This window comes from Octopus bimaculoides, chromosome 5 (genome assembly GCF_046866305.1).
Source record: "Octopus bimaculoides isolate indiv1 chromosome 5, ASM4686630v1, whole genome shotgun sequence".
NCBI lineage: Eukaryota > Metazoa > Mollusca > Cephalopoda > Octopoda > Octopodidae > Octopus > Octopus bimaculoides.
Genome location: NC_142932.1, coordinates 96,531,547 through 96,558,128, shown reverse-complemented (window position 1 = coordinate 96,558,128; position 26,582 = coordinate 96,531,547). Strand labels below are relative to the sequence as shown.

At 34.9% G+C, this 26,582-nt stretch overlaps 2 protein-coding genes across 3 annotated transcripts in view; one reads left to right on the top strand and one right to left on the bottom strand.

Moving 5' to 3' along the window:
• The window catches only part of LOC106869167 (acyl-coenzyme A synthetase ACSM3, mitochondrial), a 38,720-nt gene extending 27,301 nt beyond the window's left edge, over positions 1-11,419 (top strand). For both annotated transcript variants that reach the window (XM_014914782.3, XM_014914783.3), the window contains exons 12-16: positions 4,108-4,209; positions 5,828-5,955; positions 8,075-8,174; positions 9,634-9,753; positions 10,739-11,419. In XM_014914782.3, coding sequence (XP_014770268.1) covers positions 4,108-4,209; positions 5,828-5,955; positions 8,075-8,174; positions 9,634-9,753; positions 10,739-10,825 — 537 coding nt within the window. In that variant the 3' untranslated portion in view covers positions 10,826-11,419. The remainder of the gene's footprint in view (positions 1-4,107; positions 4,210-5,827; positions 5,956-8,074; positions 8,175-9,633; positions 9,754-10,738) is intronic.
• An 886-nt stretch (positions 11,420-12,305) lies between these two features.
• LOC106869168 (structural maintenance of chromosomes protein 4) overlaps positions 12,306-26,582 on the bottom strand; it is a 44,640-nt gene continuing 30,363 nt past the window's right edge. Inside the window, exons 19-27 of the mRNA XM_014914784.3 lie at positions 23,875-24,001; positions 23,266-23,317; positions 22,389-22,526; positions 20,788-20,932; positions 19,046-19,219; positions 17,969-18,148; positions 15,772-16,004; positions 15,040-15,223; positions 12,306-12,936 (exon numbers count right to left, since the gene is read on the bottom strand). Coding sequence (XP_014770270.2) covers positions 12,775-12,936; positions 15,040-15,223; positions 15,772-16,004; positions 17,969-18,148; positions 19,046-19,219; positions 20,788-20,932; positions 22,389-22,526; positions 23,266-23,317; positions 23,875-24,001 — 1,395 coding nt within the window. The 3' untranslated portion in view covers positions 12,306-12,774. The remainder of the gene's footprint in view (positions 12,937-15,039; positions 15,224-15,771; positions 16,005-17,968; positions 18,149-19,045; positions 19,220-20,787; positions 20,933-22,388; positions 22,527-23,265; positions 23,318-23,874; positions 24,002-26,582) is intronic.

The following is a 26,582-nucleotide window of genomic DNA, read 5'->3' as shown; positions in this document are numbered from 1 at the left end:
TTGCAAAAACAATTATGTGCAGGGTATGCACATTTTTTTTTAGCAAAAAAAAGATGACCATCCTGAAATATAACAATATATATATATGTATATATATATAGTCTGTTAAAGTCTGTCATACCGGCCATGACGAAGGGAAATAGCCCTGAAACTCGAGTCGCCTTTATATATATATATTTATATTTATATATTTATATATTTGATCCTTTATATTGAACACTCAATATTTCATCTACATTCAATACTTTCTTTCATGGTGCCATCCATTTTTATTTTATTTTATTTTATATTGTATATTGTATATCATATTATATATCGTATATTCCATATTCTATACCCCACATTAGTTCTGCAGGAATATAAATAAAACATAAAAAAACAGACAGTATTGGAACTCTTTTAAGCAAAATAATATACATATATATATATATATATATGTATATATACATATATATATATATGTATATATACATATATATATATATGTATATATACATATATATATATATGTATATATATATATATATATATATATATATATATATATAATAATAATAATACAAAGAATACATATACATGTATACACACATATATGTACATACTTACATCTACATGTGTATATATATGCATATCAGTGTACAGAACGTTAGAACAATGAACTACAGACAACGGAATGAACACATAGGAACGGAAAGCCACTTGGAATATCCCTTCATCAGCTGTCTCTATTCTAACTAGACGTTTCGAAGATAAGACAGAACGTACTTTAGAATAGTCTCTTCCTGAGTAGTGGATCAACCCACTACACAGAGGATTCCAAGGTGGCAAACACAAACCAAGACAGGAAAAATTGGACAGTGAAAACAACATTCAAAAGCCGTACGGCCAAACGCGAATCTGAGGTAGAACGCTAGTAGTTCGTCTTGCCTTCACAGCGGCTGGAGTGAAAAGAAAGTTGACCACAGGTCACACGAGAGCAGAGAGGTTGGTGGAGGGAGGAAGTGGAACAAGGAGGAAGGGACAGAAGGGTATAGCAGTGAAGTAGAGGCCAGGACAGAGGGATAGATAGAAAGATAGAGGAAGACAAATGGATAAATAGATAGAAAGATAGATAGATAGATAGATAGAAAGATAGAGTCACGTCAGAATAATAATGTAGACTTACTTGCAAAAAAGGACGTGTATGTTCAATAATGTAATAATACAAAGAATACATATACATGTATACACACATATATGTACATACTTACATCTACATGTGTATATATATGCATATCAGGGTACAGGACGTTAGAACAATGAACTACAGACAACGGAACGAACACATAGGAACGGAAAGCCACTTGGAATATCCCTTCATCAGCTGTCTCTATTCTAACTAGACGTTTCGAAGATAAGACAGAACGTACTTTAGAATAGTCTCTTCCTGAGTAGTGGATCAACCCACTACACAGAGGATTCCAAGGTGGCAAACACAAACCAAGACAGGAAAAATTGGACAGTGAAAACAACATTCAAAATATATATATATATATAAAGATGAGAATGTGTCTGTATGTATGTCTGTCAGTGTAGATCCTTAAAACTCAAGAACTACACAACCAATTTCATTCAAATTTTTCACATGCTTTATTTAGCATCCAAATTTTCAACTTCTTGCCTAATGCAAGTCCACAGCAATCTCTTATCTCTTACACTATTTCAGTATTATGTGTCAAAAGTGAAACAATAACATCTCTCTTTTGTAATGTGTGATATTTTCAGTTTAATAGTTTCACTATTAATAATGAAATGATTAAAGTGAAACTTTTATTTCACATATATACATGCATACATACATACATACATACATACATATATATATATATAATGTATATATAAATGTATACATCTGCACATGTATATATATATATATAGATGTATATGTATATATGTATAGTATACATGTATATATATATACGTGTATATATATATATATATATATATAGAGAGAGAGAGAGATTTATATGTATATATATATATATATGTATATACATGTATATATACATATATATATATATATATATATATATATACATATATATATATATATATTTATAATAAGATAAAAAAATAAATGCGCCCTTTTTTAAAGCCTAGCCAGGCTCATGGGCCTAGTTTCCTGGTTTCAATAGCGTATGTGTTCTCCAGCTGGACGGGACGCCAGTCCATCACAGCGTTACTCATTTTTGCCAGCTGAGTGGACTGGAGCAATGTGAAATGAAGTGTTTTGCTCAAGAACACAACATGTCACCTGGTCCAGGAATCGAAAGCACAATCTTACCATCATGATGCTGACACCCTAGCCACTAAGCCACGCACCTCCATATATGTATATAAGTATATATATATGTATATATGTATATATATATATATATATGTATATATATATATATATATATGTATATAAGTATATATATATATATATATGTATATATATATATATATGTATATATATATATATATATATATATGTATATAAGTATATATATATATATATATGTATATAAGTATATGTATATATATATATATATATATATATATATATATATATATATATATATATATATATATAATTAAGGGATCAGCAACAGGTTGCTTCACCACATACCGAAGTTCAGAAATAGCAGCCAAAAATGCTGAAACTCCAACAGATAGCAGTTACCCGCAACTCACATAGGCAAAACAAGAAGAAAAATAACGAACTAACTATGGCTAGTTTAGTTTGTTATTTTTCTTCTTGTTTTGCCTATGTGAGTTGCGGGTAACTGCTATCTGTTGGAGTTTCAGCATTTTTGGCTGCTATTTCTGAACTTCGGTATGTGGTGAAGCAACCTGTTGCTGATCCATTAATTTTGTTTATAAATGTATAAGAACTTTTAAATAAGTTCCACACCGATAATGGTGCTTACATACCGAAGGGCTTGGTAAAAATTATTAATTATTAATTTATTAATAAATTGATAATCCTTTACCCTTTCAATTATATATATATATATACACACATATGTGTGTATATATGCACATATATATACACATATATACATGCATACATATATACATCATCGTCGTCGTTGGGTTGGACGGTTTGACGTAAAAAACACCTTTTTGAGCGTGGCCATTGCCAGTACCGTGTGACTGGCCCTCGTGCCGGTGGCACGTAAAAGCACCCACTACACTCTCAGAGTGGTTGGCGTTAGGAAGGGCATCCAGCTGTAGAAACACTGCCAGATCAGATTGGAGCCTGGTGCAGCCTTCTGGCTTGCCAGTCCTCAGTCAAATCGTCCAATCCATGCTAGCATGGAAAGCGGACATTAAACAATGATGATGATGATATATATATATATATATATATATATATTAACTTTCATGCCTAATCATATCAGTAGTAGTTCATAACAGTAGTCAACGACTACTGTTAATATTAAACAAGTCATCAGCCTTTTCCAACAGCCAATAGCTTACTCACACACAAGAATAGACCAACTAAGTAAATATGCACTGCAGCAACAGATGGCCTTATGTAGCCTGACATTCTTAATTAAAAGGTGCAACAATTTAGATCTCATAACCATGGCAACCCATCAACTTTTGTTGCATAAACAGGAAAGTACAGAACTTTCTATAGTATTATGTTACTTTCCATGTTGCTTTCTAAAAAAGGATAAATTAGCATAATATCATATATGCATGTTTCCTAATCCATCATTTACAGCTTTCAATGGATGGAGCCATCATTTTATATCTAAACTAATATACCCCCAGAAAGAATCACTAGATTTAGGAAGCTCAGAAAAATAATGGAACATTTTATTTTTATATTTCCTTTGAAATTGTACTGTTGACATCAAAGAATTAAGATTATGATTATGAGGACTATATAACTGGAAGGATATATTTTACCGAGGTAGTGCTTCATGCAAAATATGAGATGAATGCATATGATTCACAAATAAATACAGAATATACATTGCATATTTTGTAATAAAATTTGTCATTTTCAAATTAATCAAATAACTTTCAATCTTTAGCATTTTTTATAAAACAATTCTACCATATTTGTAATAGATTGTAAATGATGAAGGAGAAGTACAACCACCAGGCACTCTTGGTAACTTAGCTATTTGTTGCAAACCAGATAGACCAGTTGGACTATTTAGTAGATATGTTGTAAGTATGATAAAATTATAGAAATATATGTAACTATTCTGCTTCCATACTTTCTCCCACTAAATATTACTTTCAATTTCTTTTACTGCTGTATAAGCTCACTATCTAAAAATCTGTTTTGCATTAATAGGAAAGATGATAATCTTTTCTTTTATCTTTTTCTTGTTTTGATTATTAGACTGCAGCCATGCTGGGACGCCACCTTGAGGAATTTTAGTCAAATAAATTGATTCCAGTACTTTGTTTTTTTAAAGCCTGGTACTTATTCTATTGGTCTCTTTTGCTAAAAATGCTAAGTGCTGGACATGTAAACGCACCAACACCGGTTGCCAAGCAGTGAGGGGGGGGGGGACAAACACAAAGACACGCACACACATATATATATATGATGGGCTTCATTCAGTTTCCATCTACCAAATCCACTCACAATGCTTCAGTCAGCCTGAGGGTATAGCAGAAGGCACTTGTTCATGGTGCCACGCAATAGGACTGAATCTGGAACCATATTTTTCTCATCACATTATCAATAACACTATCTATGAATTTGCCTGTGCACACTCTTGTCAATGTGTTTAATTTTCCCTGAGTGTTTCTTTAACGAAATTTAGCACTTTAGCATTTAAACCAGCCATATAAGACCCAAATATTCTACCTGTTTTATGTCCAAACTAGCCAAATCCAGCCTCTCGTGCCTACACTGACCCTACAGTGTCATTCTAAAAGTATACAATCCCATAACTGAAATCTCAAACCTATAAGATAAACCATTATTAATTCAAAACAATATGAATAAATAAGCATTACATGAGACAGAGTTATCTGAAAGCTAAATGATTTAGCTTCAATGAATTTTTAAAAATTAGAGAGGGGGGGAGCTGCCAGAATATGAAAGGAGCACAGTAAAGATGTCAACTAACCATAATTAATATAACTTAAATAAAACCTGAAGATATAAGGGTAGTAAATCAATCAAAATATATTAACAAATAGGTGCAGGTATAGCTGTGTGGTAACAAGCTTGCTTCCTAACTATATGGTTCTGGGTTCAGTCCCACTGCATGGCACCTTGGGCAAATGCCTTCTACTATAACCTCAAGCTGATCAAAGCCTTGTGAGTGAATTTCGTAGTCAGAAACTGGAAGAAGCCCATAATGTGTGTGTGTGTGTGTGTGTGTCTTTGTTTGTCCCTTACCATCGCTTGACAACTAATGTTGGTGTGTTTACGTCCCTGTAATTTAGCTGTTCAGCAAAAGAAACTGATAGAATAAGTACCAGGCTTAGCAGAAAAATTAAGTTCTGGGGTCGATTCATTCAACCAAAAATTCTTCAAGGTGGTACCTACCCCAGCATGGCCATAGTCTAATAACTGAAACAAGTAAAAACAAAAAAAAAAAGACGAATAAAAATCCTAATAAAAATTAAACTTTTAATAAAGTTCTGCTTATTAGTATTTGATTTTTATACATTTAAAATTTATAAATTTTGCAACCAACCTATATTTAACCACACCCACATATTTTAACATTCCATTATCTCCCTAGAATCACTCTTCTATAGTAATTATTATTATTTACACAATTTTGTCTTTTCTTCAATTGCCACTATTTCCTATTTCCAGGGCGAGCCAAAATTAACAGAATCTGTTTTCAGGGGTGATTATTATTTGACAGGTGATAAATGCGAAATGGATGAAGATGGCTATATTTGGTTCATAGGCCGAAATGATGATATAATTCTTTCATCTGGGTTAGTGATTCCATTACCTATAGTATATTTTTCTGCTTTTTTTTTTATAAGGTGTGGTATTGTTGTATTTCCCTTGGAAGACTCGCAGAGATAACACGAGTTGTACAATTTAATTATTACATTTATTATTTAATTACATACAAAGAACGCACTCACCCAATGTTCGTTATGAATAAACAAGAATCATGTCCGCCATATCTATCAATGACATTTTACTACCCCAGTCCTTCAGAACAACAACAATGAAACAATGAACTCAAACGAACCACAGTGACACACGGAACGTCAGACGAATAACATATCCAACAGTCCATATAACAGGTATGAAGCTTGCTTCCCATCCACATGGTTCCAGGTTCAGTCCTTCTGTGTAGTACCTTGGGCAAGTGTCTTCTACTATAGCCTCAGGCTGACCAAAGCCTTCTGAGTAGATTTGGTTGATAGAAACTGAAAGACGCCCAAGGCGGCGAGCTGGCAGAGACGTTAGCATGCCGGGCGAAATGCTAAGCGGTATTTCGTCTGCCACTACGTTCTGAGTTCAAATTGCGCCGAGGTCGACTTTGCTTTTCATCCTTTTGGGGTCAATTGAATAATTACCAGTTATGCACTGGGGTCGATATGATCGACTTAATCCGTTTGTCTGTCCTTGTTTGTCCCCTCTGTGTGTAGCCCCTTGTGGGCAGTAAAGAAATAAGAAGCTGAAAGATGCCTGTTGTATATATGTGTGTATATATGTGTGTGTCCCCAACACTGTTTGACAACTGGTGTTGGTGTGTTTAAGTCCCCATAACTTAGCAGTTTGGCAAAAAAGACTGATAGAATAAGTACCAGGCTTAAAAATAAGTACTGGGAGTTGATTCATTTGACTAAAAACCATGCATGCAAAGTGAGCTTCTTATTCAAACAGCTATGCCTGAGAAAATTACTTTATAAATATAGGCATGGCTGTGGTAAGAAGCTTGCTTCCCAACCACATGGTTCCAGGTTCAGTGCCACTACATGGCACCTTGGGCAAATATCTTCCACTACAGCCTCAGGGTGACCAAAACCTTGTGGGTGGATTTGGTAGACGGAAACTGAAAGAAACCGATCACATATATATATGTGGCTCTGTGGTAAGTAGCTTGCTTACCAACCACATGGTTCCAGGTTCAATCCTACTGCGTAGTACCTTGAGCAAGTGTCTTCTACTATAGCCTCGTGCTGACCAAAGTGGATTTGGTAGACGGAAACTGAAAGAAGCCTGTCGTATGTGTGTGTGTGTGTGTGTTTGTCCCCACAACATCACTTGACAATCGATGCTGGTGTGTTTACGTCCCCGTAACTTTGCGGTTTGGCAAAAGAGACTGATAAAATAAGCACTAGGTTTACAAAGAATAAGTCATGGGGTCGATTTGCTCGACTAAAGGTGGTGCCCCAGCATGACTGAAAGAAGTAAAAGAATAAAAGAATATATATATATTTGTCCCCCACCATTTCTTGACAACTGGTGTTGCTTAGTAGTTCAGCAAAAGAAACCAATAGAATAAGTACCAAGATTAAAAAAGGAAAGCAGAGGTTCATTCATTCAACTAAAGTTTCTTTAAGGCAGTGCCCCAGCATGACCACAGTCCAAAGACTGCAACAGGCAAAAGATAAAAAATACTTTAATTGTTCAGTATGCATAACTATAACTAGGTACTATAGAGAAGCAATGGTTCACCAGTGTGAGTAGCAGACTACTGTACGATTCAAGGCATTGGAAAAGACATTAGGTGCCTTATCTAGGATAAGAATATTGTCAGCTCTTTAGTCAGTAGATCAACATCTTACCTAAGAGGTCAGCTTTAATTCTTTGATATCAATCTGCCTGAGACGGGTCCTACTCTTATAATGCAATCTTTCTGTTTTAAAATGATCTCAAATAAAACCTGCCGTTAACATTTCCTGTTATATTCCAAACATCAACTTAATAATGACAAAGTTATTTCACTAAATCTGTCATTATGTATTGAATATTTCAACAGAGATATAGTAGTAAAAGGCTTAAATGTGTTCCTAACAAAGTGCAATAGTAGAACATGAAGATAAGAAACTTAGAATTAATTTTCAAACCTATCTTTTCTCTCATCTTTTTCAGATATCGCATTGGTCCATTTGAAGTTGAAAGTGCTCTTATACAACACCCAGCAGTTTTGGAATCAGCAGTAGTCCGCAGTCCAGACCCCATCAGAGGGGAAGTAAGTCAACATATGTTTTACGTTTTATAAACAAAGACTTCTATTGTACTCAATCTTAGTGTATAAATTGATATATACATAAACCACTATCTTCATACTCCTATGAGGTAGCTATCATAATACTTACTCAGAAAATTCACATCGCTGTGTGATAAAAAATTTGCTTCCCAACCACATGGTTCCAGGTTCAGTCCCATGTGGCACCTTGGATGAAAGGCAAAATCGACCTCGGCGGAATTTGAACTCAGAACATAACCGCAGACGAAATACTGCTAAGTACTTCGCCTGGTGTGCTAACATTTCTGCCAGCTCCCTGCCTTACATCTGTTTCTGTCTCACTATAACCTTTCATCATCTGACACAAGATCACCTCCTCCAATGCCCTCTCCCCTCTCAAAAGATTTTTGTCATGCAGGTGCCACTTAAAAGCATCCGGTCCACAATGTAAAGTGGTTGCCATTTGGAAGGGCATCTAGCTGTAAAAACCTTTCCAAAACTGACCTCACCTGTGCTTGTGCCATGTAAAAAGTACTAAGTCCATTCTGATAGGTGGTTGGTGTTAGGAAGGACATCCAGCTGTAAAAATCCTGCCAAAACAGTCACAGAAATTTGGCGCAGGCTTCTGCCTGGCCGGCTCCTGTCAAACCATCCCATTCATGCCAGCATGGAAGGCAGATGTTAAACAATGATGATGATATCCTGAATTTAAGAATCAAAACATCTTGCTCCCATTTTATTTACATGTACTTCATTTATTTTTAGCTGGTTAGATCTTCTCAGATGAAAAATATACCAGTACTTACTTTCTATTTCTAAATTTGGTACTTATTCTATCAGTCTCTTTTGCTGAACCACTAACTTACAGGAATGTAAACAAACCAACATTGGTTGTCAAGCATTCGAGGGAGAGGAACAAAAATACAGACATTATATATATAGATAGACAGATAGATACTAGTGCTGGTGCCAAATAAAAAGTACTCAGTACACTGTGGAGTGGTTGGCATTAAGGGGCGCATCCATCCATGGAAAACATGCCAGAAGACAATGGAGCCTGGTGCAGCCCCTGGCCTTACCAGCTCTGGTCAAACTGTCCAACCCATGCCAGCAAGGAAAACAGACATTAAATGATGATGATATATACACACACACAGATACAACAGCTTGCACAGTTTCCATCTACCAAATGCATTCACAAAGCTTTGGTCAGCCCAGGGCTGTAGCACAAGACATGTCTAAAGTGTAGCACAGTGGGACTGAATCTGAAACAATATGAATATTTTCAATGTAAATCTTTCCTTGTTTCATGTTTCAACATGCAGTAATGCATTTTGCTGAGAATTAATTTTGTTTCTAATGATTAACATTTTAAATCTATTTTATTATATTTAACAGTTTTGAAACAAAAATGTAGATATATTATTGACACTTTTTAACACTTCATATTTTTAATCCCAAGATTATAATGGCATTTGTGGTACTCACACAAAAATACCAGAATAGCAATACTGATGAACTGAAAAAGGAACTTCAGGAACATGTAAAGTCCATTACAGCACCTTACAAATATCCACGCAGAGTAAGTGATGTAAACAACTTCCCTTTTTATCAGTTAACATTATGCAATGTTTTTTTTAAAATAATCGATTACCTTCTAAAACTTAAATTTGAAAGGATCATCTTTTTATTTTTACTCCATTCTCCTTATAACAAAATGTTTTTTTCCTATGTGCCAAGGGACCTCTTAAGAGTGACTACCTACAATTTGACAAGATAAATTGTCTCTCTAGATGAGACACCAATCTATTCTAATACACTAACACGTGTATTATATATAATGGATCTCATAACCTAATGTGTCGTTATTTTCCAGCCCATCTCTCCACTGCAATCTGATAAAGTATTGATTTAACAGCTCTGATACTGTGAACAGCGAGTTATTCCTTCCTTCAGTACTTATTTGAATTTGGTGGACAGGCTATTGTAAGAATTAAGTACCTTTGCTAAAAAAATCACAGCTACAAAATATGAATCACTGACCATCTTCTGCAATATAGTTTTATATTTAAAAACTGACATTACCTAAAAAGGTTTCTGTAGTCATTAATATTAGCACATGCATAAGTGTAGGTGCCTGGAAATGGAACCATCAATCAAAACAGAGACAAGATGACTAAATTAGTATCAAATTTACTGTATCTCATAAATCAAAAAGCACAAATGGGGCTCCTGCACATAAAATATACTCTTGTGTGTGTGTGTATGACAAAATCTGAGTAGAGCTGGATCAGGTAATAAATGTTTATCCTCTGCATCATAGAACACAAGACAGTTAAAGCATAGTGTACCACAAGAAGTACTGACAGTTTACATTAGATTGTTTTGAATAAATCACCTTTTCATTAATAATTTTATTTTCCATTAACTTCATCTAACCTAAACAGTTTTTCATAGTTTCTATACATTTCACCTAACTTAAACAGGTTCATAATTTCCATAATATAAATTTGCTATTCATCATGGTACACCCACCAACCCCCACTTTTTTTTTTCTTTTTTTGTAGATAAAATTTGTCACTGAACTACCAAAGACAATCAGTGGAAAGATTCGGCGTGTTGAGCTGAGGAAACCTGAATGGCAAACTGACTGAAATGAATACTTAGAAATATACTAATACCTTTGCAATTCTCAGCCTCTTAACTATATCAAACATTTACTAATACTGTTATACACCCTTGCAATTTTCAGCCACTTAATGCTATCAAACGTTTAACAAGACAGCTTTGCAAAGATTCATGAACAAACATGTTAGCTGCCAACCTACTTTTAAAATACCGTTTATTCAGTACCTCACATCTAAGCTGCTTCTCCCTTTTACACAATATTTTCAACATAATCTTGAGATCTTAACACTTATTTCATCAACTTCCAAGAGATTAAATCAATCAAAATAGTATTTGGACTGCATGACTAAAGACTAAACTTGAATTGCTTTTTCCAAATGCCAACCTACAATTCAAAATAATGCTTATCTGTACTGTCACTCATATATAGTACAAGAACTTTTCCATGAATCTATGTCATCTTTAACAAACTAACAAATGAAATCTGTGAAATCTGCTTCCATTAATCAGAATTTTGTGCAGTTTCTGCTGCAAAATTCATGTTACCACCTTTAATCTCTCATTCTAGAAAATATATAAAATGATATTAAACCAGATTAAATCTATTTTTTGAAAAATCATTTTGTTTTTATGCTCATTTTTCCATGCTAGAATGGGTTAGACCAATATATTCTTCAGGCATTGTTTTACAGCCAGATGCCCTTCCTATCACTAACCCTTGCTACATTTTCAAGGAAACTTATTTTGCATGTACACACATACACATGACAGACTGCTTTCAGTTTCCATTGACCAAATCCACTTGCAAGGTAGGCAACATAAGCTATGTTTTAGAAATGCTGGAATATTAGAAAAGAATCTAGAGAGAAAGGTATATACACTTTGAATGTAGTGTTAAATATGTGAGACAATAACTAGGCACCAATGGCTGTGTATGATGACAATATCCATTGCTCACTGGTTAGAGCAGCGGGCTTGCAATCATGAGGTAGTGAGTTTGGTTCCCGAACCGGGCTGTGTGTTGTGTTCTTTATTCCGCGTTGCCCCAGTTCACTCAGCTGTAGAAATGAGTTGCAATGTCACTGGTGCCAAGCTGTATAGGCTTTTGCCTTTTCTTTGTATAACATCGCTGGTATGCATGGGTGACTGCTGGTTTTCCATAAACAACCTTGCAGGGTAGCTTTCTAGGTGCAATCCCATGGTCATCCATGACCAAAGGGGGTCTTCATACAATACAAATTGCACATAAATTGCTGGTAGAAAATAGTTATGTAAATGTAGACTAAGGAAAGCTTGTGGGGGAATAGAAAATCTAATTAGGAGAGATGCGAGAGCATTGGATATTACATATGAAGTACTGCTAGATTCAAATGAATTACAATGTATTTAAACAGACTCCACCTAGAAAGCTACCCCTGGAATAATGCATGCTCAGATAGGAAAAAAGTACCAGACCAATAATACTGACAAGTGCATGTATGCACATATAATAGAAAAACATTCCAATAAAACAAAAGTAACATTTTAATATCAATAACAGCAACTGATAACTGAGAGAACATAAAACAGCAAGAATTTTTGCTTCTGGGTATGTTATCTGTTTTTTAATGGAAATATTGGCATTTCAAAATAGATTATCATAACATGGTTTTTAACAAAGATGTTTATTTTTCAGTTATAATATAATTCAGTTCTATATCATCTCAAGTTGATTTTTGGATGTCTAGCTATAAATGAATGGAATAGTGAAATACATATATATATACATAGATCTTAAAAAGAGAAAGGCATTAAGCTCAAAAGTTCTTCCATGTCTCAACTCCTTAGCAACAACTTGCATTGTCACAATTAAATCACATTCAAACATTATTTGATTACATTCATACCAAAGTGAAGAGTAACTTGTGTAGAGTAGAAATAAAATCCAATCCAAAAAGATAAAGTGAGAGTAAGAAAAGAATAATATAAAACGTTTCTATGCATCACATTCCAGCAGTGTTTTACTCAACTTCTGAGGATTAATTGCCAGTGATTTAGTACAATTGTCAGTCTTGTAAATTCCCACCAGTCTATCTGCCAATTCAAACATGTTATTTCGAAGAGAGATTATGATAAACTGGGCATTTTTTGTCCGCTCCTGCAATAAAGATTATTATAAACTTATACTATTTACTTATATATGAAATACTATTATAATTGCATTAATTTAGAACAAAAATTGCAAATAGACACAATTTCCCAAAAAAAAAAAAAAAAAAAAAAATACTATTCCACAGCTATGTGACAAAGTGAATATAAGAATAATTCTGTAATCATAAATTTTTTAAAATGTTTATAATAAAAGTTATGGACTAGTAAAAACAAACAAATGTAGAAAAGGCATAGGTAGAAACTCCATAAAAAGTACCAAAAATAGATTCCATCACATATCAGGGGAAAAAACTGGAAGCAGTTGATAGCTTCCATTACCTAGGTGACCAAGTCAATAGCACAGGTGGATGCTCTGAGAGCATAGCTGCTAGAATAAGAATAGGCTGGGCAAAGTTCAGAGAGCTCCTACCTCTGCTGGTAACAAAGGGCCTCTCGCTTAGAAAGGCAGACTGTACAATGTCTGAGTGCAAACAGCCATGTTATACAACAGTGAAACATGGGTTGTGACTGCTGAGGACATGCGTAGGTTTGTAAGAAATGAAGCTAGTATGCTCTGCTGGATGTGTAATGTCAGTGTGCATGCACAACAGAGTGTAAGCATCCTGAGAGAAAAGTTGGACATAAGAAGCATCAGATATGGTATGCAAGAGAGACAACTGCACTGATATGGTCAAGCGATGCATATGGATGAGGACAGCTGTGTGATGAAGTTTCACGCACTCTCATGGTGGAGGGAACTTGTGGAAAAGGTAGATCCAGGAAAACATGAGATGAGGTGGTGAAGCACAATCTTCGAATATTGGGTTTCACAGAGGCAATAACAAGCAACCAAGATCTTTGAAGAGATGCCGTGCTTGAGAAGACCTGTCAAACCAAGATCATAGTCATGGCCGATGCCAGTGTCACATAGCTAGCCCGTTAAAAGCACCCTTCAATCGTTGGGTGATATGCTGTGCTTGTGAAGACTTATCGAACAAGTGAAATTGTAATCATGACCGATGCCAGTGCTGTGTCACTGGCACATAAAGATCACCGTTCATATGTTGGGCCTCATGGAGGCAGTGACGTCAAGGCAAGTGAGATCGTAGTCGTGGCCAATGCCAGTGTCACATAACTGGCCCGTTAAAAGCACCCTTCAATTGTTGGGCAATATGCTGTGCTTGAGAAGACCTGTTGAACCAAGAGAAATTGTAGTCGTGGCCAATGTCAATGCTGTCTAACTGGCACCCGTACCACTGGTACATAAAGCGCACCATTCATGTGTTGGGCCTCATGGAGGCAGTGATGTCAAGGCAAGTGAGATTGTAGTCGTGGTCAAAGCCAGTGTCACATAATTGGCCCATTAAAAGCATTCTTCAATTGTTGGGCAATATGCAGAGCTTGAGAAGACTTGCTGAACCGAGTGAAATCATAGTTATGGCTGATGCCAGTGCTGTCTGACTGGCACCCATGCTGGTGGTACGTAAAGAGCACCATTCAAGCATTGGGCCTCATAGAAGCAGTGACAGGTGACCAAGATCCTTGGCAATATACCGTGTTTGTGTTGACATGCCAAGCCAAGTGAGACCGTAGTTGTGGCCAATGCCGATGTGTCAGGTCAATGGCACCTGTGCTGGTGGTGCATAAAAAGCATCCACTACACTCTCGGAGTGTTTAATATTAGGAAGGTCATCCAGCCGTAGAAACCTTGCCAAATCACATTGGAACTTGGTGCAGCCCCCTGGCTTACTAGTTTTCAGTCAAACCGTTCAACCCATGCCAACATGGAAAGCGGATGTTAAACGATGATGATGATGAAATGAGAAATCAAAACATTTGAATTTTTTTTTCTTTTCTGGTGTTGTCTATTCAGAATAAAGAAAAAGTATATTTTTTTAATAGTTTATAATAAAATAACTAAAATAGATAAAACAATAGCTGTTTTTCCATTTTTAAATATTTGAATACTATGTTCAGCCAGCTGACATTGAATTATTCATTCTCATACATCCACTCTTACAATTCTGCTTTATGCTAGCAATAAATTTTCGTAGTTTCTTCAACATATGAAGGATAAAAATCATCAAAAGGCATTTTTTTTTTATCTTACCTTAATATAGTTAGCAACAATGGAGACATTTTTGAAATCCAAAGCAGCATCAATCTCATCCATGACATAAAGAGGTGTTGGCTTGAAGTGATGCAAAGCAAATACCAAAGCTAAAGAACTAAGTGTTTTCTCTCCACCAGACAGGTTGGATATATTCTTCCAAGATTTCTTTGGTGGACGAACACTGGAATTAAAAAATAATTATTTTGTTAATTAAACAAAATTATGAATTACATTTAGTAATGTTGCTTAATGAGAAAAGGATTAATTTGTATCAAATTAGACTTAAAACCATTCGCAAAAATAATTTACTTCAAACAAAATACAAAGCTAACGTTTATTGAAAAACTGTAAGCTAATCCCTTTCATAACTTAAGCATATCAGAAGAAATACATTTTTGTATGAATTTGTATTAATTGAAAAATACAAACTAAAAAATATTTTCATAGTAATATAGCAGAGAGATAACTGCATGAATCAACACATTACTTTTATGCTGCTAAACAACCACATCGAGGTCACATAAGACATGCTTTTACAGAATAGCAAATAAACTCCTTTGTATGAGCAATAATGCTTTATTTACAGTCAGTGTGCACATGTCAAGAAGCTTGTGATATGCAATATTAAATTTCAAAGCATTAGAACAAACTTACTCTGTACAAGTGTAATACATGGTGAATAAAGGCAGAAAAAACTTCCGAGTAAGAATTTCAGATAGAAATAATTACCTGAAGACAATACCCTCAGAAAATGGATCGAGAGAATCAACAAGTTCTAATTCAGCATCTCCTCCAAGTGTGATCATTTGATACATCTCCTTGAGTCTGTTAGTAATTGTACTGAAGCCTGTCATGAACTCATCCAGGCGCTGTTTCCTTAAATCTTCAAACATTTGCTTCTGTTGGTCACGGCAATCAGTAATTCGATCCATCTCTGCAACTCTTTCCAAATAAACAGCTTCCTGTATAAAACACCAAGAAAAGAAATTTCAAAAATATTTTCAACCAACCACATCATAGCAGAGTTGGTCAGGCAGATCTTAGAAAGCACACACACACACACACACACACACACACACACACACACACACACACACACACACACACACACACAACAGGCTTCTTGCAGGCAACCAAATTCAGTCACATGGTTTTGGTTGGCCTGAAGACACTTGCTGAAGATACCACATAGTATCTGAAACTATATGACTGGGAAGAAAACATCTTAACCCCATCTGCATATTTTATTCATATATATGCTTAAATAGTTCTATTTCTCCACCCTCTGCCTTCCTTTCTCTCACAACTTCTTCACTCTAATACCCTTTCATCCCTCCCATTCTAGCCCACCCTCATGATCTCTTCCTTCTTCCTTTCAGTGACTCTCTCCAGATTCTCACCACCCTCATCTTTCTCTCTTTCAAATTTCCTTCCCATATATAACAAGGAGTACTACTACCACTACTACTGTCCCTCTCTCACTAATCCCTATTCCTGTCCCTTGCTCTTTCATACTCCTTCCTTCAATAGTATTTATTTAATTACTTCCTCCATTATGACCTAGTCACAACAATAAATTTATTCCTCTTATTGTACTTTAGCCCAAAATCCTTTCTCTCTCAAGTTCTTTCAGTGATGGAAACTCTTTAAGCATTTTAGTCTTGCAAGTTACAAAACAACCTCACTGATACTTATGCCATGAAATAGCACCCAGTATACTCTGTGAAGTGGTTGGTGTTAGGAAAGGCATCTAGCAGTAGAAGCTATACCAAAACTGATATTGGATCATGACATGGTCCTCAAACCATCAAACCCATGCCAGTATGGAAAGCAGACGTAAGATGATGTGCAAGTTCAGTCTCATTACGTGATACCTTGGGCAAGTGTCTGTCCAACCTGTGCCAGCACGGAAAAGAGACATAAAAGGATGATGATGATATATAAATCATTGTCATCATTTAATATCCATGTTCCATGATGGCATTTACAGGATGGCTTTACAGGATCTGATGGATGCAAAAACTGTATTATGCTCCAGTGTCTACTTTGGCATGGTTTCTACAACAGGATACCCTTGCTAATACCAACCACCTTACAGTGTACTTTTCTCATGCCACCAGCACTCGTGAAGTTACCATACAGCTTGCAAACCTACAAAACACAAGGGAAGGGTCTTTATGCTAGCAAGATGAGAGGAGGTGGGGCAGAGCAGGCTCTTGTAGGGGTAACTCACATTTAAGAGACTGAGAAATGGAACAATAGTAACTGCAAAGACTTATATGAAAAGCAGACTATAATTGATGCTGATGCCATGTTAAAAGTACCCAGCACACTCTGTAAAGTGGTGGCATTAGGGAAGGTATCCAGCAGCAGAAACCATGCAAAAGCAGACAATGAAGCCTGTTGCAGACCCCGGCCTTACCAGCTCCAGTCAAATCGTCCAACCCATGCCAGCATGGAAAGCAAACAAGTGAAGATTTTTTATATATATATATATATATATATATATATAACCATTTATCAGGCAAGACAAGAAACACTACAACCTGTTTATGAAGACAGTGAGGACAATATGAGATACTGAGTTTCTGCACACTTCTCACTAATAGTAGATTCTAACTTGATTCTTATATACTAGAATTTGTAAACTTTCTATTTATAAATCAATCCCCAATATTTGACTGGTATTTTATTTTATCAACTGTAGAGGGATAAAAAGTAAAGTTGAACTCTGCAGGATTTCAACTCTGAGCATAAAGAAATGCCACAAGTCATTTTCTTTGATGCTGCAACAATTCTATCAATCCTACATCCTTTACTTTGTAACAACGACAAATTATTTTTGTTGCTTTTTAAAAAAGACTAAAACAAATTCCTTTCATAACAAAATCATATTCAAAACCTTGCACTACTTATAACTCTTTACCTTCTCTTTGTATTCATTAATGGCTGTCAAGTTAGGCTTCATCTTGCTCAGTTTTTCTTCAAACACAGTAATCTCATATTTAAGTTCTTCAACATTTGTCCTAGCCAATTCTTCAGCATCATTAGTTTCCAGAGGTGGAGGTTCTTTGTTTCCAATAGCATGAAGGGCTAACTGAGAAAGCTAAAAATACAGAAGCATTTTTCATTCAGATAATCACAATTGTTGTCAGTAAATAGATTTCTGGAAAAAAAGGTTACATAGATTTTTTAAAAGTAGGCATATGGTGTAGTGGTTAAGAGTGCAGGCTACTAACCCCAAGATTCCGAGTTCGATTCCAGGCAGTGACCTGAATAATAATAATAATATCGAAAAATACCTTAGGAATGAGAACCTAGGTTCGAAATTTCCCCAAGACACCTGATGAAGGCCGGAGGGTATATCAGCCAAAACATTGTGTTAACAACAAACAAGATGAGAACAAATATCCGTCAAATGTAAATAATGTAAAAAATCTATAATAGGGTTATGTAAATTAAAATACACTGGTCTTCAAAGCACTACTTTAATATATTGGTTTCAAATTTTGGTACAAAGTCAGAATTTCCAAGGAGAAAGGAAGTCAATTACATTGACTTCAATGGTATTATTTTATCAACCCCAAAGCTAAAAATCAAAGTCAACCTCAGTGAAATTTGAACTCAAAATATAAAGACAGGCAAAATACTGCTAAGCATTTTGCCCAGCAAGCTAATGATTCTGCCAGCTCAATGCCTTTGATATATCTAATATATCAATAAATAATAAAAGTAATCGCCTTTTTTATGAACCAGTCTAAATTTATGATTATTTTAGAACTGAAACACTTAGGAGTAATAAAAAGCAATAAAAAGGGTTAATACAAATACAAAACATTTAAAAATTAAAATGGAATCACTCTAAATGTTCCACCTAAACTGCTGAACAGAAATCCTTCACTTCCTATATCAATCAAAATTGTATCATTTCCTGCTTCATCATATCATTTTTTACTTATAAGTCTATAACAATTAACTATTGCTAGAGATAAGGTTTTCATACCTGTTTCTTCCAGTGTTTCATTTTTACTTGATTAGTTTTCACAACATCTTGATATTTTTCTAGTTTGTGCTGTAGGTCAATATTCTCTTTTGACAGGGCTGTTTCCTCCTTCTCAATTTCACCCAGTTTCTCTTTAAGATCAGATAAGATTTTTTCATGGTTTTCAATTTTCTCCTGCAAATCACAGCAGATAAAATAATTGTAAATCATCATCCTCATCATCATTGTCGTCATCGTTTAATGTCTGCCTTCCGTGCTAGCATGGGTGGGACAAGTAAGTAAACAAAATATCCAGTTCTTTTCTCAAATACTTTTTTTTTAACACTGCTAAGTTACAGAAACAGAGTTTCTTTTTAGATGGTGTTAATGTAAAGAGAGACAGTCACATACAAACACACACACACATCCCTATGCATATATATGCATATATCAATACAGAAATGCATGCACGCACACACACACACACATACATATATTTATTTATACACACACACACATCTACAGCAGTTTCTGTCTACCAATTTCACTCACAAGGTAATGGTTGGACAGAGGCTGTAGAAAGGAAACAGCTGGAAGAAATTTCTTCACAGGGGACATCAAACCAAGAAGTCCTGATTGCAGGTGGATACAATTTCTTCAGCACAAAATATCTCTACTAGAAACATAGCATAATGTTCCTTATGGGAAATGAACTATCAAATTTTTGGGGTAGTACACTAACCTTCAACCAACTTTCTATTCTTATAAGGTAGGATTATATATATTATTACACATAATATATATATAATTAGAGATCTTTCTTCCTATAAATTTGAAGTCAATAATAGCAAGCTATCAAGTCTGCCTAGCTGAAAATAATAACTATTTCTTGATTAAATGGTTAACATGAAAATTGGTTACTAGCTTTTAGATGAGCCTCAGCAAAGTCTACGAGATTTAGCATTTAAAAAAATTTAAATCCCCTTGAGATGAAAATTAAAAAAATAAATAAAACAAAAATATATAACGGCTGAATTATCAGGTAAGCTATTACCTATAAGATAGGACTTAGAAATCAACCAATGAAGCTAAAAACAATTGCTATTTCCACTTCAATCGAGTATTAAAAAGATCTTCATGCACTAATACATTTTTCCTCAAAATTTCATCCAAATAGTCAGGTTTGTATTCAGCTCAGAAAAACTTGATAAATTATATAAAACTTCATAAGAAAAACAGAAAGTGAAATTTAATTCGTGTTTTGTCATGATTTTTGACTGTTCTGGTATGTGCAAAACCCTATAATTTTCATATATATATATATATGTATATATATATACACATATATGATCTTGAAGACATCATCATCAGTTTAATGTCCATTTTGCCATGTTTGCATGGATCAGACAGATTTTGCCGAGTTCTAGAATCAGATGCCCTTCCCACTGCCAATCTTTACCTGATTCCATGTTTTCATAGAAGACTGAAAAATGAGGAACACCACTTATACGATGGTGACATCTGCTTATAACTATTGCATGTCAAGACAAGGAGACACAAACACACACATATACATCCATGCACATATGCATGCATGCACACACACTCACACACATTGGGATTCTTTCAGTTTCTGTCTACCAAATCTATCCACAAGGCTATGGTCAGCCCATGGCTAACTCAAAACTTGAATAAATAAAAAACGAAGTTAAGAGTAAAGAATGAAGGTTGAAGTTAGTTGATTAAGTTTATCCAGATCATACCTTTACTTCTGAATGAGATGACAAGACTTCTTTAGCTTTCTCTTCCAAATCTTTAAACTCCTTTTTAAGAGCTTCAAGTTTCTTTGCCATTTCTTCTTTTTCTTTCTCCAAAGATTCTAATTTTTCTTGGGATTTCTTCAAATTTCTAAACAAATGATTTCATGTTAATTCATTTACAAAGCATTAAAAAACAATATTCTCAAAGCCAATTATTTTTAAATTCCTTATTTGTTTTGTCTGTTTTTCCACATTAGTATGGGTTGGATTATCATGAATCCTCACCTAATTTTCAACAAATGGATTTATTTTATTCTACTTATCTTCAAAAGTGCAGTTACAAGAAAATTTGTTACCAGAGAACATCAACAAATATCAGTCTTTTGCATGCAAGAATGTGGAATGTAACTACATATACAGACAAGCACACACACGACAGGCTCCCATACAGTTTCTGCCAACCAATTTCATTCACAAGGAATTGGTTGACTTGAGGCTAAAGACATATACACAAAGTGCCACACAAAGAAAGAGAACTCAAGACCACATAGTAAGAAAGCAAACTATATAACCAGAGAGCCATGCCAATATTATTGCACTCCAATGCAATAAAATTGGTCAGGTTTCCTACAAATCATCATCGTCTAACATCCACTTTTCCATGCTTGAATGAGTCAGGTGGAATTTGTTGAGGCCAACTTTCTATAATCACATGCTTTTCCTGTCACCACCCCTATTTCCAAACAAGGGTATATTTCCCCATGACCATGGAAACTAGAAACAAACAACACTGCTTGTATGACAGTGATACTTGCTTACACACACACACATATATATATGATGGGTTTCTTTCAGTTTTTGTCCACTAAATCCATTCCCAGAGCTTTGGTTGGTCCAGCAATATAGTGGGAAAACATTTTCCCAAGGTGCTTTGTAATGTGACTGAACTCGAGACATGGTTTAGAAGCAGGCTTCTCATCCACACACCTATGCCTAAATGTAAAGTATTATTATCTGGAAGCATTAAGGACTAAATTGAATTTGGAAAGAATATGCTCGAAGAATGGAAAGCTGAAAAAAAAAAACCCACTTGCTTCTATAGATTTATTTTACTAAAAGTACAGTAAAAATCATGTTTTCCAAATATTTGAGCCTTAATTAGTTAAATAACATCTAAATTCTTATTTGAAAGCCTTTTATTCAAATAATTTTTTTTTATATTTATTAATTTTTTACTTTCAAATTATCAAACTATACTGTTTAAACATTTTAGAGTTCACATTTGTCTACAGGTAATGCATTTCTGTACCTTGTACATCATCAGTATAGAGTAACAGAACAATAGTCAATTAATTATGATCATAAATTAAGACAATTACAGGAATACACTGATTGAAAATTAATATAACTATCATTGAACAAGATATACCAAAAAGGCTATAGATATAGGACAAATATAAAATATGTATAGAAATGTAACATTTTGAGTCACTTGCTTTTAATGATAAAGAAGAAAAGAATTTTCATTTGCTTTCATCCCATACATGAAAACTAGATGGAGTATTAATTAAACATTTTAAATATGAATTTGTGATGAAACAAACCTCTTGGAAGTAGTGACTCCTACAGTAGTTTTAGTGATCTGACCAGTCACCTGATCAATATTGTTTGAGATGGCATCAACTCTAGCTTGGACAGCTTTTAATTTGTTTCCACCAATGTCCATAATTTCTTTATGTAGCCTACAACAGAAATATTACTGAATTATCTGAAAATATTAACCTGTGAAATAAGCAGCTTGAAACTATTGATAAAGTAAGAATAAAGGAATAAAATTATGAAAGAATTAGTGCAAATGGAAATGAAGTGTTAGCTGAAACCATTGCAAAATCCATTCATTTTACCTAATAGTTAACCCTCCCCATTTTCACTGTTCCCCTATCTTCATTGACAGATCTATCTATTCATTGAATAGATATAAGTGGTTGAGTATTCCACAAACACTTGTAATTTTAGTGTATTCATCCAGGAGATTCAGCATAGCAGTGTGATAAGGCTGGTTCTTTGAACTAAACATAGTCCATCTGACAGGCTTCTACACAGTTTGTGTCTATTTGATTTTATTTACAGAACTCGTGTCAAACTAAGACTATGATAAAAAAAACTTACTCAAGACACAGCATAATAGGATCAAACCCAGAACCTCACGACTGAAAATTGCACTTTTTCACTAGCCAATCATCCTTCAATAAGCAAATGATAAAGAAATAGTAAATAGATGAGAAAGCCAGCTTTAACCCTTTGGCATTCAGATTTAACATTATTATCGAATGTAAGGCTGGTTCAAACATGAAATAGTAGAATACTGGGCCAAGTATGGCTGGTTTAAATGCTAAAGGGTTAATATAACAATTGAAAACAGATTCAATGGCTGGAAATTAATTCATAAAAATGAATAGTGACAATGAAGACATTTCTCACCTTTGAACTTCCTTTTCAACTTTGGAGACAACTTTAGCATCTTTTTCATAAACTATAAGTGAAAATATGAAAAATTATGGATAAAAATACTAAATAATTATAATCAATAAAAAAAATCTGAGCGTAGCCTTAATAAAGCAACTTAATAGCAAAGAACAATCAATACAACAATAAACATGAAAAACAGAGTTAATAACTATTTTCATGGCATTCAGTTTTGTAGGAGAGGAATGAAAAATAGAACTTGGTGAAATTAAACCAGAAATTAGAACATAATATTTTTGGACTACTGCTCCCTCAACTCTGACAATATTCCACTCTATATAAATTTTTTTGAGGCAGGACACTGCCAATTTTCTCAGGACAGAGATATCAATAATTTAGTGGAATTTAAAGTATTATACATACTTATTTTATCAGCTTCAAAAAAGTGAACTACAAACATCTATCCTAGTGAAATATGAACACAATCTAAGACAAAACAAAATACATTTATTTCCATCAACATGCAACTATCATACCAAATTGTTCAACTGAAGGAGAAGTGACATGAAAAAAAATTAAATAAAGAGCCATCACATATCACAATGTACAAAAAATAAAACTTACTGCTTTTCAATTTTTCAACTTTTTTCTGCAAATTATCCACTTCAACTTTATCAGGAGCTGCAGATTTTACTTTTTCTTTTTGTACCACAATCTGTTGAGTCAGTGTTATCTCTTGCTCTGATAACGCCTGAAAAGCAATAACACAGTCATTTTACGAAGAGGAGAAAATGTAATAAAGTACAGAATTTAATTTTGTTAGTCTGAGTCTACCTGAAATTTTTTGTTTGTAGTGCCTAACTCTCAACAATAAACTATTCATATCTAAATGAGAATATTAAAACAAAACTTGTTACCATGTTCATGGTAACACACAGCTTCACTAGATAAACATTTTACATTATTAAACACTTTTCAGTGTGAAGTTCTTTTCTCCAAATTTTTGGGAAATTTTACTCCACATCATAACTGACACATTTCTGTAACTTTTGCTTAAAAAAATGGATATCACCTTTACATTCATTAGTAGCGAATCTGAATTTGAAGGACTTGCAAAAGAAGAAGTGTAAGATTTAAATGTGAAATGCAACAAGTATGATCAAGTTCTTGAGGGAGAATCAGCTATATCAATTTCCAATGGTGATAACAGTGACTCCCACAACAACAGCTCTGACAATGATAAAAGTGATGAGTTTATACCAGTAAGAAATGGAGTGAAACTTTAAAATACATTTCTCTTCAAAATTTTACAGAACTGAATGGACCTAAATGCAGTCTTTCCAATATATTGAAGTTGTGTCAGTATTTCCATATACAAGACACTAGCAGTACTGCAGTAAATTGAGATAAATATTTAAAATAAAATTCTTCCTGACAAAGAACAAATGCTATGGTCGACCAGAAAAAAAAAGGTTGTCTATTAATCAAAATACGGTGGATTAAAAAAGGCTGAATGCATTTTCAACAACATATGCCAGAAAAAACTCACAAAATGGATAATCAAAGTCTGGAACACTTTTAAGTGAGTACTGGATATTGCAGTGATTTTAATTTTTTTATGTGGAAGAAAGATAATAGTGTAAGTCAACATGGCCTAGAGTACAACATGGTCTGGGTGTTAAAAGTTTTTTGTTATGTATGTTATATCAGAAAAATAATGTACGATTATAAATGGGTTTTATTGAACCCGCAAAAAATGTTTTCTTTTGTCAAATAGATCTATAGAGAATAAATGTCATTAATAGACATTGATATTCTTAGGGAGTTTATTACATGAATGGTAGAAAATATGCCACCTTTGTAAAAAGATTTTTAAGGTTTATTATTATAAACTTTTGTTCAAAAATTGTTTCCATTACAAATTTTTAAATGTTCTTGGAAATAAATTTCATAATAAAACTCTAAGAAAGAGAGCCTGCCTTATGTCGACCCAATAGAGGGACCAGCTATCCGAGTTGATAGTACCAGGGTAGATAAAGCAATTAAGAGTATGAAGACCGGGAAAGCCCCCGGCCCATCAGGAATCACTGCAGAGATGCTCAAAATATCTGGCAGTGTTGGCTATAGCCTAGTCACCCGTATTACGAACCAGGTGATACACGAAGGAGTCATACCCTATGACTGGTGTAGCAGCATCATAGTCAACTGCTACAAAGGTAAAGGGGACGCTTTAGATACAAATAATTACAGAGGCATCAAGCTGTTAGATCAGGTTATGAAAGTTACAGAGAGGGTCATAGCCCAACTAATTAGGGAGCGAATCAATTTAGATGAGATGCAGTTTGGGTTCGTGCCAGGTAAAAGCACTACTGATGCCTTATTTCTAGTGAGACAGTTGCAGGAGAAATACCTAGCTAAGGATAAACCTCTGTACCTGGCTTTCGTTGACATGGAGAAAGCCTTTGACAGGGTCCCCCGATCCCTTATCTGGTGGTCAATGAGGAAACTTGGGATAGAAGAATGGTTAGTGAGAGCTGTGCGAGCCATGTACAGAGATGCTGCCAGTAAGGTGAGGGTTGGAAATGAGTACAGCAATGAATTCCGGGTAGAGGTAGGGGTCCACCAAGGTTCCGTCCTCAGCCCCCTATTATTTACCATAGTCCTCCAGGCAATCACAGAGGAGTTCAAGACAGGTTGCCCCTGGGAGCTCCTCTATGCTGATGACCTTTCCCTAATTGCGGAGTCACTATCAGAACTAGAGGAGAAGTTTCAGGTGTGGAAGCAAGGTCTAGAATTGAAGGGCCTTAGAGTCAACCTAGCTAAAACCAAAATCCTAATAAGTAGGAAGGTAGATAAAACACAAACCCCTTCAGGTAGATGGCCCTGCTCAGTATGTAGAAAAGGAGTAGGTAGTAACTCTATAAGATGTACCCGGTGCAAGCTATGGACACATAAGAGGTGCAGCAACATCAAAGGCAGGTTAACTAGCAAGTTAGTTTTTGTTTGTGGCAGATGTTCAGGTGCAATAAAGACTGCAAACAAACAGGAAACAACTTCTATCTCATTCCAGGGTGAAAAACTAGAGGTAGTCGATAGCTTCCGCTATCTGGGCGACCAAGTTAGTAGTGGGGGTGGGTGCGCTGAAAGTGTAGCTGCTAGAATAAGAATAGCCTGGGCAAAGTTTAGAGAGCTCTTACCCCTGCTGGCGACAAAGGGACTCTCACTCAGAGTAAAAGGCAGACTGTATGACGCATGCGTACGAACAACCATGCTACATGGCAGTGAAACATGGGCTGTAACTGCTGAGGACATACGTAAGCTCGCAAGGAATG